Raw genomic sequence first — 13,339 nt, 5'->3', positions numbered from 1 at the left:
ATGATTACAACTTGCAAGCAGGAACCCGGCTCTCAGGCAGAGAGAGTCTCTGAATAATAAGCACACACATTTATACTACTCATACATTTTTCAGGGGAAAGTTCCTGTTGGGTAGTAAGACTGGCAGGTTTAAGACAGCGCCTGGGTAGCAGTTACTCAGGCATCTTATTTTCCAACACACAAAGGGAGAAGTTTAGACCCCGACAGGGAGGAAAATGGAGGAGATGCACCTGCACCACGCTGACCAGCTTATCTCTCAACCGCGGAATGTCCCATAACAGAACCAAATACTCAAACAGTAACAGTGCTGGTAAGCAAAGAGGAACTCAAATCATGCTTTTTGTCTACTAAATTAATTCTTCAAAATGTCCATTATGCTTTTCCAAATTGTATTTGTATACTGAAACACATGGAACACATTTACAATATTGCAGCCATTCATTAAAAAAACTGAAATCAGCGATTTGGGGCATTACAAATCATGTCAATCTTGCTCTTGCGTATGATGATATTATGATATTATTATTAGGTCAGCAATGAGAGGGAGAAGTGGAAAGGAAGTGGAAAATGTGTTTATGTAACAGCCATGCATGTATGTATGTGAGCATGTATATACATCTATATGTGCTCTGTGTCTGCGTCCATGTGTGTGTGAGGGGGGGAGGGGAGCCGTGCCGATGCTCTAGTTTCCAGCGCGGTGCTGAGCTGTCAGCATGTGTGTAGGAGCAGGGGGGAGGCAGCATCAGGGTCAACTGTCAAGTACTGTTGACTAGGAAAGGGGGGGGGGGGGCAAGAGAGGAGGAGGTGTATAGGGGAGGGGGTAGAGGTTGAAACTGAGTGGGAGTGGAAGAGGGGGTTAGTAGGGGACAGTGAGGGGGTGAGAGAGGTAGAGAGAGAGAGGAGGAGAGAAAGGTGGAGAGAGAGGAGAGAGGGGTAGAGAGGATGAGAAAGAGACAGAGAGGGGGGAAATGGGGGGTTGGAGAGAGTGGCAGAGGGGAAAGGGAGGGTGAGGATGAGGGTGGAAGGAGGTCAGTTGACCTTGGAGGGGAGGGGGGTTGGAAGAGAGAATGGAAGAATGTGTGTATTGCACACAAACCCTCACTAGCGATAGTGCGTTGACAAGACCGCCCCCCTGATACACTTCCACCACCCCTCCCAAACACACTCCTATCTGCTTACCCCCTTCTGTTCTCAGCCTCCTGTAAGGCTGCCAGTTTAGATCCCCTTAAAGAAGGGGGCCTCTCTGGCCTTATCTCTGGGGTTCAGAGTCCCTCTCCTCAGGACCACACAGTGCACACTACAGGTGTACATGGATGTCATTATCTGTATCTCTTCAACCAATACAATAATCTGTCTCTGTATCTGTATAGGGATAGAAGACCAGAAGTATACTCCTTGACATTGCAATTGTTGTATTGTTGTTTTATAAACTGTCTGAACGCCACCACCACCCCTCCCCTTTAACTTGGGGATACTTAACAATCAGAAACTGAAAAGAATGATTAATAAATCGAAAGATTTGTATTGGAAATAGAAACTATTAACAGTAAAGATATTTAGAAAGTTATCTTTCAGTTGAAGAGAATAATCTCAAATTCCAATGATGCTGCATTTGCATTTCTTGGGGTGCTAGGGTGACTTCAGTTTGCAAGGCAAATTACTACCTTACAACAGTAGACCACATTGCTAGCTTCACAAATCAATTGTTGGCAGCTGAACCTGTTGCAGTCTGTTTGAATACCTCGTAGGGTGTTTCTAGGTGCTAAGTCAAAATCCCATGAAACCTATGGCTGATACTTACAGCATGTTACATCTTACACATACACATATTTATACAGTATGTAAGAGGTAAAACGTTGTTTTTTTCAATATACTGTTTTTGAGCTTTTTTCCCCCTAAATAATAACGGGCAACCTCAAGTAGAAGAAATATTAGTTTCCATTGCATTATTTGTGCTTTCCAGAATAACGCATTCTGATTCGGGTACATCCCAAGCACACATGCACAGATTGGAAGGACAGATGTGAATATCAAATCTGGGATGGGCTGAAGGAGATACTTGCAGTGGATGAGCTGAGGTTTATATGGAGGATAAAGACTCTCTGCGGTACAGAGCCTGCCTTCAGAGACTTGGACAAGATGGAGGCCTGGAATGATAGACAGTGAAGGGTCTGACCTGGTCATACATCCAGTCACACATTTCTGAGAAGCGAGGGGAAGGCATATAGAACTTTTGTAGATTCCACTCAAACCCTGATGAAGGGCTCTCTGGCTATGAGCTTTCTTGCCATTTTCAGAAGCAACTACTTTCCACCTTCGGAGAACCCTTCTCAGGTTCTTCAAATGTCAAATCATCCTTAACTTAACTTTAATTTATAAATAGCTGCATGAGGTATGCTATCTCTAGACATGGTGTATGAAACAGTTCCAAGATTAATCTTGTGTTTCAAAATTTCAAAAAATACCAACAGGTATTATTTAAGTGATTCCACAGAAGTGTTTTGTTTAATCATTTAAAATCTTAACACACACACACATGCACACACAGAGCTTCCTGCCCTGCAGACTTCATTACTGTAACATAAAGAGTAGAGTGTAGCTCTCTGTGATAGTGTGTTAGCGTATGAGTGTAACCCTCTTTGATAGTGTGTTAGCCTATGAGTGTAGCCCTGTTTGATAGTGTGTTAGCGTATGAGTGTAGCCCTCTTTGATAGTGTGTTAGCGTATGAGTGTAGCCCTCTTTGATTGAGTGTTAGCCTATGAGTGTAGCCCTGTTTGACAGTGTGTTAGCGTATGAGTGTAGCCCTCTGTGATAGTGTGTTAGCGTATGAGTGTAGCCCTCTTTGATAGTGTGTTAGCGTATGAGTGTAGCCCTCTGTGATAGTGTGTTAGCGTATGAGTGTAGCCCTCTGTGATAGTGTGTTAGCGTATGAGTGTAGCCCTGTTTGCTAGTGTGTTAGCGTATGAGTGTAGCCCTCAGTGATATTGTGTTAGCGTATGCAAGCGAATGACAGTGACCCCTAACCCCAAACTCCTGTCTCTCCTCATTACTGCACTGATCCACAGAGCCTGGGGTGCTGCTTAGGCTGTCACTCAGGGTCTGAGTCCTTCTGAGCATGAGCAGTAGTGCCCCAGTCCACTCCTTCACTTTCCCCTGGGGTGGGGAGGGCTGGTTTGCAGGGGAGGAAGGGTGGAGTGAATGTGTGTGTGGCCGGGTGGACCACTTCCCCAACTCCACACCCACCCACCTACCCAAATACCCACCCACACTCCACCCACACTCCACCCTATCCCTACCCCCTTCTATGGGAGATTACTATGGATTAGCCCACTAAGAAGCGGCATAAGCTGCTCCCTGTGCTGTAAGTCAGCCTGCTAAGCAAACCCCCCTCCTCCTGCTCCTGCTGGACCAGTTATTTTACTGCCCATTGGATCCTCACTGTGCACCCCCACCATAACCCCCACTGCACCCCTACGTCCACCTTCAACGTGTCCTCCTGCCCTGGGGCCGCGGGATAAATTAGCAGTGCCCTAAAAGAACTGAAGCGCTCACCATTTACAACATACATATACATACAACATTGACCAGCTAGCTGTATGTTGTTGGTATATGTTAGTGTGTTTAACCAGTTTTAACACGTCTTTTTGCTTTTACATGTGTGTATCTGATGGTGTGTGTGGTCTGACAATACTTTTTAATGATGGCTTGTGGGTTCTGCATCCTGTGTCCAAGAGGATTGCTAGGTGTGTGATTATGAATCTATGTGCATATTAGTGTTTTGTTTATGTGTGTTTGTGCATACACACACGTGAGTATACAGTACCCATGGGTTTATGTAAAAAACTGCCTGCCTTAGGATCCACCTCTTTGACTGCAGACTAGTGTACTCTGTTTGCTGAGTCAGAGTGGGTTTATTTCAAAATGTATTCATGTGTATCAGTTCTGTATATAAGTGATTTTGTGCGTGTGTGTGCACGTGTGTGTGTGTGTGTATGTGTGTGTGTAAAACCAGCCCAGGCAAAAGACTGAGTGAGAGACCAAACAAGACAGTATTAGTGTGTGTGTTGTTCTGTTGCTTCCCCCTCCGGGCCCAACCAAAAGCATTTCATTGTGTGCGAGGCGGACCCTCACCGTCCTCCTCTTTGATGGCGGGCTGGGGGCTGTATCTGGGCGGGCTGGGGTGAGGCGCGGCAGCGGCGGCGGCAGCCAGAATGAGAGCAGCAACTGGAGCTGGAGGTGGAGCGGGAGCGGGAGTGCGCTCAGCAGAGACCCACGCCGGCTCTGCCATGTCCATGTCTTCACTACTCACCGAACTGTCATCCTGCAACACGACAGCACAACAGTACACAAACTTTACACAAACACTTCTCACTTACACCGAGCTCAACATGACAATAAAACATTGCACAAACATTACACAAATGCCACCCTAACATTAAACAAATCCTTTACCACTACCATTCGACTGTCAATCATTAATTACAGCATGGGTGGGGTTTGGACATGACGGTGAAACCCCACAGGACCCATGAACAAAATTGGAGGTGAAGGTTTTGGATTCTTCTACATGGACCTGCATTTTCCAATTTCCAATCAACCTTGCCGTTGAATTCAACACACAATACACATTTTTCTGTCAGTGAGGTCTGGACTAGTGAATAAAGGTTACACATTCCTCTGACCCAGGATCAGGCTTTCTGCATAGATGTCTCTTTCTTTGCTGCCTCGCTCTATTTGTTCAATTCTGAGAACTTTTGTCGCTGTTGCTGCTGCTAACCTTTCAACCTTGAATACAGCCCATACATTCAGAACACTACAGTACAAGGAAAGTAAATAAGAAAGAGAAAAAGGAAAAAGAAAGAGAGGACACAAAACAAAGATCGAATCTCCAAGAGAAGAAAGAAAAGCCAATTCGATGACTTCAAGTCTGGTCTCCTCAGAGGCAACCTTGAGTAAATGTACAGTGCTGTTTGAGTTTTTGCCTTTGGTTATACACCTCCAGAAGGCATTGTGTTCTGTGTGTGTGTGTGTGTGTGTGTGTGTGTGTGTGTGTATGTGTGAGGGGGTGGTGCTTAATGAAAATTGACATATTGATTCCTTGGCCAAAGAAGTGACAAAGTGTGAAGGACAGTGGTCAGCACTTGCCAAGTCTGACCCTGAAATTTCACTGCAAAAATGTATACCCTGTGTCTCTCATCTTCTTTCTGTTGTACTGTGGTTGTTAACCATCCTCTTCCATAGAAGGATCTAATTTAAGACAGTTTCCAGTTCAATAACTCATACACTGTCGCACCCCCAGGAAACCTGAGCGTAAAACTCTGAGCCTGTGTTGGTGCAGAAGGTAAGTGAAAACCTCATGTGGCTAAATAAATGCCCTGTGAACAGCCCTAAATGGCCTACCTCATTTGTCTAAAGCTTGTCACTCTGGCCAACCGTCTAGTGGTGGGGCGAGACAGATATGGTTGGCAGTCTTTTAAAATAATAAGCCATCCAGTGACATCCGTCATCGGAGCACGGCTGAGAGTGAGGAGCCATGAGAGCGCCCGTAACAGACCGCCATCAATCACCCGCAAAAGAGGTGTGGGGGTGAGAGGCATGTTCGAATTACCTGTGGCACCAGGCTTCAATCATCTCCCTCTCAGGGTCTTTTATACTTCACTTTACATGGGTTCTCAGTTTGGGCGCTGAGGCAGAGGGAACACTGCGTTTCTGTAGCCATTTTTAATGTGCCAGAAGAGCCCTGAAATAGTCTTTTATGGCAGATGATGGGTGTATTCATTTACTTACAATAATAAATGTGTTTTCTCTCTGTGTCTGTGTTTTCTAAATGTGTTTTCTCTGTTTGTTTTTCTCTCTGGTCCTATTTCCATCCCACATGTATTTGTATATGTATGTAATGCATTTATGGATGAAATCAACCAAATTTCTTATGGCAATGGCAAATAACTTAGTTCTATATGTGTTGTATATGAGTATGTAGTTGTATAAGAGTTGGATTTAGTGGCGAGTCACATTAATTATATATTTTTTAATCTGTCCCTGAATTTCACTCATTGTTTCCAAGAAATCAGTGGAGACTGACGTGTTTATATGAAGTGGAGACTGACGTGTTTATATGAAGAGCTTCATAAAAATGAATCATGTTTCCTCAGCTGACGCTTGTTTACTTTAACTGACGATATAAAGCACAATTTAACACACTGTACCAGAGACCCAATTTAACACACTGTACCAGAGACCCAATTTAACACACTGTACCAGAGACCCAGTTTAACACACTGTACCACAGACCCAATTTAACACACTGTACCACAGACCCAGTTTAACACACTGTACCAGAGACCCAATTTCCTCTAAAAGAATAAAAACAGGACCAAATTCCCGGGCCAGAAATTCCTTCATGCACATGACCATGCACATCTTCCTTCAGAAAACAACAGAAAAACAACCCTTCCAAAAAACACATCTGAAATTCCCATCAGCGTCCGACTTCAGACACCCTCAGTGTTTACAGTCTCTGCCTTCCTGAGGAAACACCAGAACCTGCTCTCGACATTCCAAAGGCCGGGAATGGGAAGACGACGAGGGAGACGCAGAGAGGGAAAAAAAACTCCCTGTTAAATAATAAGTGACTTGGAGCGCTGCTATTTTTACCAGGCTGGAGTAGGGACCCCAAAGATGCTCAGCTGAGCGGAACATCCACACGAGTGCTGGGGGGGTAGGGATATGGGGGGTTGGGGGGTAAGCAGAAACAGGCTGATGGGCTAGAAGCAAATGGCGATGCTGGTTTGAAAACACACCCACCAACACACACACACACATATAGTGTCATGTCTTTGGGAGTGGGCGCCTATATACGAGTGCATGTATGCGTAAATACCCTCACATAGACACTGACGTATATGCTGGCTGGCGTCTGGACATCCCCCTACAGTGCCGAATTGCAAAGAAGACACCAGGACCCTGCCTGCATTTACTAAGGGCCCTGACTTATGTACTCTAACGCATTCATGTTTGGATAATAATGTGGACTCACAAATCTTTGTGAAACATCAATATACACATACACACGCATTTAATCTTTCATTTCATGTGCAGTGTAATCTAAGGACAAATCTGCATGCACATGCTGGTCACACACACACAGAGACACACACACACACACACACACACACACACACACACACACACACAAAGAAATAAACACGCAGGTGGGGAACAGGGACTCTGTAGTTCATATGCACAATCAGGGGTGAAAGCTGTGAGGTGCTGAGGCCAGTAGTGAGGTTGAGACAGATTGACGTGCCCTGACACGAGCCCTTAGCGAGTGGGCGCAGTGTCACCCCTGGACCGATCCATTCGTTCGCCTTGTCCCATTCATCTTTCTTTTTCAGAACTGCAGCAACGGTGCTCCCCTCTCTCCCTGTCAGAGAGTGCTGATGAGGCCCGTGTTTGACAGATAGCGCTAGTGATTATAAACCTGCCATCTGGACGTGGTGCCACCATCAGAATGCAATCAGTCTTAACACCCCGACCTCCCCTCCTGATCAAACACACATTTGCACCCCCTTCCTATCCAGCCCTCTCAACACCAGCGTACATTACCACAACAAACAAAGCCAGAGGACTCTTGTAACGCAGAACATCAAACAGACCCCTGGGATCAGAATCCTGGTACTGAGGTTGTCCTGACGTCCTGTCTTCTTTAAGCGATGCTACTCTGCTAATATAGCTTGTCTTTTACATTGTGGTTCTTAATCAAAACCAGTCATACCCCCTGATGAATCCTCTGTCCCTGTTCCCATCTCCTCCCTCAGTCAGCTATGTACCCCTCACCCACCCCCCTTCACTCCCTCTGCATCGCCTCAGCTCCCACCCCTGCCCCCACCCCCAGTAAAATGTTCTGAGGCTTGGAGTATCGAAGCCCCTCTTTAATGCAGCTACCCCACCCCCATCAAAGGCACACATAAACACACAGGCCTAACGCCATATGCATGCACAAGCACACACTCTCACAAAACACACACACGCACACACACACTCTCTCTCAGACACACACACACACACACACACACACCCAGGCACACGCAAAATCTATAGACACTTCCGCACTCTATCCCCCCTTGGTGCCCAGCCCTCCACTCCAAATCAGCCCCCACAAACGCTGGCGGCTGATGTGACTCACACCCCTTCATACTTCACCAGGGTGAGGACAGGCGCTCTCTTATGGTTACCATGGGGACTGAATGGGATGGTGGGTAAGGGTTCAAAGACCCTCCCCACACCCACTCCCAAACTAAACAGGGGGGGGGGGGGGGGGGGATGACCGCTGTTACACACAGTGGAAATGTATTCCCCTACTGCACAGAGAGCTCTTGATGCTAACGGCTGTAACAGTGAAGGGATGAACATGTTAAGGCATGCGAGGCCTTGGGAAAACAAAGCATAGCTAGCAGACTTCTCTGACGCAGCGATGGATTTATGTGTTTGACTGAAGTTGCAATATACCATATCTGTCCAATGTGGATGACTATTGTATGGAAGCATGAATAGTGTATTTCGCTGTTGATTCCTTGTATCGGTAAAGCTTACTGAACAAAGTCTTCCAGTCGAAACATAACAAAATCAGATTCACAGATTGTCATTATGCATCTTAAAACAAGATCAGCATTTAGTCTCCTTGTCAACTAGAGTGTTTAAATGTCACTGTAAGCTCCTCCTGTTTGTTTAATGTAGTTGAACTAAGGAATGAAGCCTGTTACCATTTTATTTCAATTTAAGTTGACTTATTTACATGGTAATTAACAATTAACATCATCCAAGGCACTTAATAGAGCCCAAGACCCAGGTAAGACCCTAACACTAACAAGCCATACTATTCTCCCTATTGATTGATTGATTGGTTTATTGACAACACATCAGCTTTTTCCTTTACAGGAGCACTGTTCTTCCTGTGGCCTATACAGTTTATATTCTAACACTAACACTTATACAGTATATATTCTAACTCTAACACTAATTGTATACTCCCTTTACAGTATATATTCTAACTCTCACATTCTTAGTAGGGTACCTGTAGGTTGCTGTGGGTAAAAGTGCCTGCTAAATGACTAAATACTAATGAATTTATAAATAAATATATTTCATGATGCTGCAGTTCCACCCCGTCACTGCAGTTGATTAATGACAACACAATACTAGCGACACAGAGTCATATTCCTGCTAATATCAGAGGCCTGACGTAGCGCTACTCTCCAGCTGACAGAGCTATTGTTGGAAACGGTTTGATTGATGCTTGGAGCAAAGTTATACTATGCCCCACATGCCAATCAACCGATGAGACACATGTACGCTTTGATTCACACAAACACACAAACACACACCCATACAGCGAGCTAATACGCATATAAACCATCAGTACATTCACACACATTCTATTTGCAAACACACACACACACACATACATACACATATATTCATACAAGCTCACGCATATTCACACATATACAGTACGTTAACATACACACACACACACACACACACACACACACACACACACAGAGCTCCATGTAAACACAGACTGAGAGGTCTGAGCACGTGACAGCCCCTGTGAGACAGCCTTCCCTCTGAGCTTTGTTTAGATGCTTAGAGCTGGCTCTATTAGGCACCAAGTGGGGCGTGGCATAATGGAGCGAGGGATGGGTTAGGGGAGAGGAGAGGAGAGAATGAAAGGGAGAGGAGGAAGGCAAGAGGAACAGAAAGCAGTATCAAGCAAAAACACATGGGGACTTTGAAGTCAAAGGGGAGTGGAGCATCATGTTCAAAGAGAGCAAGGGGTGAGAGAAAGAGAGAGAGAGAGATAGAGAGAGAAGGAGAGAGAGAGAGGTGGACAGGGAGCGAGAGCTATGAGGAAGTGGGAGGTTTGGAGGAGGTTTTTTTGAGGGCTTAAGAAGCGGTGTGACACAAGTACAAGGCCTAACGTGATAAAGACAGACTGACGAGAGGCTGAAGGCCGGGTGAGGGGAGGTGAGGGGAGGTGAGGGGAGGTGAGGGGAGGTGAGGGGAGGGGAAAGAGAGGGAGAGATCCACGGGACACGAAGCGGAAAGGGGGATCGGCTGTTAAACGGCCTGAAGAGCCGAGAGGATTTAACACAGAAGCTGCTACTCCAGCTGCTCAATCCAGACCAAAAGAGAGTGAGCAAGGGGGGGGGGGGGGGGGGGGATGAGAGAGGAAGTAGGGGAGAGAGGGAGATGATGAGGGCAGAGGGTGGGATGGGATTGGAGGGGTCGAGTGATCAGAGGAGGAGGAGAAGAGGGTAGGGATGAATACAATGAGACAGAGCGAGGGAAAGGGAGACAAGGAGGGGAGTTTAAGGAAAACAGAGTTGACAAGAAACAAAAAGAGAGTAAGGGAGAAAGTGAAAGAGAGAGAGAGAGAAAAGCGAAACATAGTAATGTCATTGTATTTACACTAACATTAAGTCGTAAAGTGACTTACAAGTGAGGCACCACACAAGCAATGGCAGAAAGAGACATACCAGAAAGAAAGACACTTGGTTGAGAGAAAGAGAGGGAAAGTGAAGGGGGCACAGGAGAAGAAGGAGAGCAGTCCTGATAATGCATTGCACTGAGTGTTGTGGTCTTTTAAGAGCGTTAACCCCTGTGTATGCCTGCAGCCTGGTTCAGTGGAGCGGAACGGCGTGACCCTAATACACAACCTCTGACTCCTACCAGTGAGGCAGCCACACTGCCCGACTGCTCCTCAACACAGCAGATTACAGCTACAGCCATCCACAGTGGCATACCTCCTCTTACACAATAAAAACAGCTCCAAAAGTATCTCACTCAAACATTCACACACACACAGCCCAACACAGATCTCCTATTGGCAGAAAAGAAACACACCCATTACAATGCAAACATGGATTTACTCCAACCTAGTTCCCTCTCTCCCTCCCTCTCACTGACACTTGCCAAACTCAGAAGCTATCCAGCCCTTTCAGCATGCATGTAACTGCACTGCAGTCATCCCTGAATAATTATAAAGCTCGTTTGCAGGTAGCACTTGACGTGTAAATTAAGTGAAATTCAACACCAAAACCGCGGCCAACCGTTCCCCTTCTGACTGTTCAGCTGAGAATTAGGAATTGGTCGGCGCAACAAAATCTGCATAAGTGCTGATGTAAGCACCGACCACAAGAATATATTCAATAAACCTAAAATGATCTATTTAGCCATAGGCTATACAGTAAGTACTATCTGGTGTTAACCAAACACATGTAAATACTACAGTTTATTCCATTAATAAACCTAAGGTCAAATAGGAAAACATTACAGTCAAATACAGTCACTATGGTAAAAACCGAGACGGAGTGACGTTAGTCTAAGGGTAAACTAATACGAACTAATCCTGGCCGGCTGGCACAATTAAAGTTTTCACAAACACTAGAGGACAGTTCTATCCAAAGTGCTCTTGCAGAAGAGATTGTGGGTATTCAGGAGGCTAGAACATAGATCAATTAAAAATAACACTTAAAAGGTAACTAGTTACAGTATATTCTTGGGTGGGGAGGGGGTATTTTGATCGCACCAGTGAATGCAGGCTTGGGCGTTTAGGCAAAAGGTCAAGACATCACAAACAATAGTAGCCTATTTAAATTCGTCAAATATTATTGCGGAGATATAAACAATAAATACTGCCATTCCCGCTGCTTCTGTGGTAATTTCGCCTACTAACGAAACAACCCGGATCATGACCGAAAACTGCTATACATTTGGAAATGTATGTCAACACAGACAACAATTTTCTAGCTCATACTGTAGAAATTATATGAGCGGCTTGGTGCTTACCTTCAGAACCTCGTGTTGGTCCCGGAGATATTTTCTGCGCAACGTATTTCACGGCGATAGCCTACTGTTCTTGTCTTCACACCTCCCTAACCGCACGGTAATTTTAGAAAATATCCTGTCAGTGTGAGACACATTGGACCCTGGGCGTCTCTCACGGACTTTCAGTTCCGAAGAAGGAGGCGGGGCTTACCAGGCTGACGTCACATATACAATGCCATTGCCCTCAGTCGGTTGAATGGATGCCTATGCACTTGATTGACAACTTTGACCCCCTCCTCTAAACTCCCCGTATCCCCTTCCTAATTGTTTAGAGGAAGCTTTAGCTGCAGTTTTTGACCACATCATATAGCTCCTCCACTATTAACAGTTAATTCCTATGCATGCTGCTCTCTTCTGTGCTTTAAATACTTAGAGCCTATAACTTTTTCTTTTAAAATCTTGTTTGTTCTTTTTAAACAACCTGCATAACTGTGAATGCAGTTTTGCTGATGTTGATTTGTTTTGAGTTTTGTGGATTCAAACCTGACAAAAATGTACACATAGGCAAATGCTGCTCTCTAGTGAAACTATCAGGAACAGTCCCTCTGCCAAAGATTCTCTACTGTTTGTGTTACTATTCAGACCACGTTCAATAACAAGCTACATGGTCCATCAGAACAACTAAGGGACAGGCACACAACAGGCATTCCATCCCCCTCAACACTTCACTGGCCTTTCTCTTACTTAACAAGGCTGATCTACAGACACCCCCAGCACATATTAGTTGCTATTTCAGGTAGTAACGGTTGCTGGGGCAACCCATTTACCTTGCTCACCATACACTACATCTCACAATCCGTATATAGATACCTTATGGAATGTTCAGACTGTATGTGTGGAGAGGTGGGAAATAAAAGAATGCCTATTTTTCTGAAGTGCTGAGTGAAACCTACTGCAATATGTCCAATATGGTTACGTTTTTGTTGTAGTGTAATTTGTTGCATTGCGTAGGAAAGCTGTATGGACCGCTATGTTTTGCTTGTAAAATGTTAACTGACTGCCTGAAATAGGAGTAGTGGATCAATTTTCTAATTAAAGTTTAATCAAAATCATGTCTTTGTATATCCAAACACTACCACACTGTATATCCAAAAACTACCGCACTGTGATAAGACGAAAGAGTTGTTACCAATGGGAACTGTGGACAGAGTTTACTGAATTTAACACACTAGGCACTTTTCTACTGCAGGAACTTCCTGTACTAGGGGGGCGGCACCTTAAGGCAGTTTTCCTCTGCGGGAACCGTCCCGTAGGGTCCCTGTTTAGGGTTTTGGGGGAGAAATAAAGACATACCCCAGAGGAGCCCTGAACTTGCTGGGTGGCACTTACAATAATGGTTGATGCTTATTGGTTAAACTTGACATAAGTACAACCACTTGATGGTTTTAAAAAGTGGTACCATTTTTAAAACCATCAAGTATATTTTTTTGCAAGACTTACACTGTGATA

The 13,339-nt window shown here is 45.0% G+C and overlaps 1 protein-coding gene across 1 annotated transcript in view; it reads right to left on the bottom strand.

Annotated features, from left to right (window-relative positions):
• nol4la (nucleolar protein 4-like a) overlaps positions 1–13,339 on the bottom strand; it is a gene marked incomplete at both ends in the record, with an annotated part of 40,086 nt that overhangs the window by 3,981 nt on the left and 22,766 nt on the right. The window contains one exon of the mRNA XM_080853667.1: positions 4,133–4,322. Coding sequence (XP_080709793.1) covers positions 4,133–4,322 — 190 coding nt within the window. The remainder of the gene's footprint in view (positions 1–4,132; positions 4,323–13,339) is intronic.

The sequence above is a fragment of the Sprattus sprattus genome (assembly GCF_963457725.1).
Source record: "Sprattus sprattus genome assembly, chromosome: 16".
Taxonomy (NCBI): Eukaryota; Metazoa; Chordata; class Actinopteri; order Clupeiformes; family Clupeidae; genus Sprattus; species Sprattus sprattus.
Note: the sequence above shows the minus strand (reverse complement) of the source record. Positions and strands in the feature narration are given on the sequence as shown.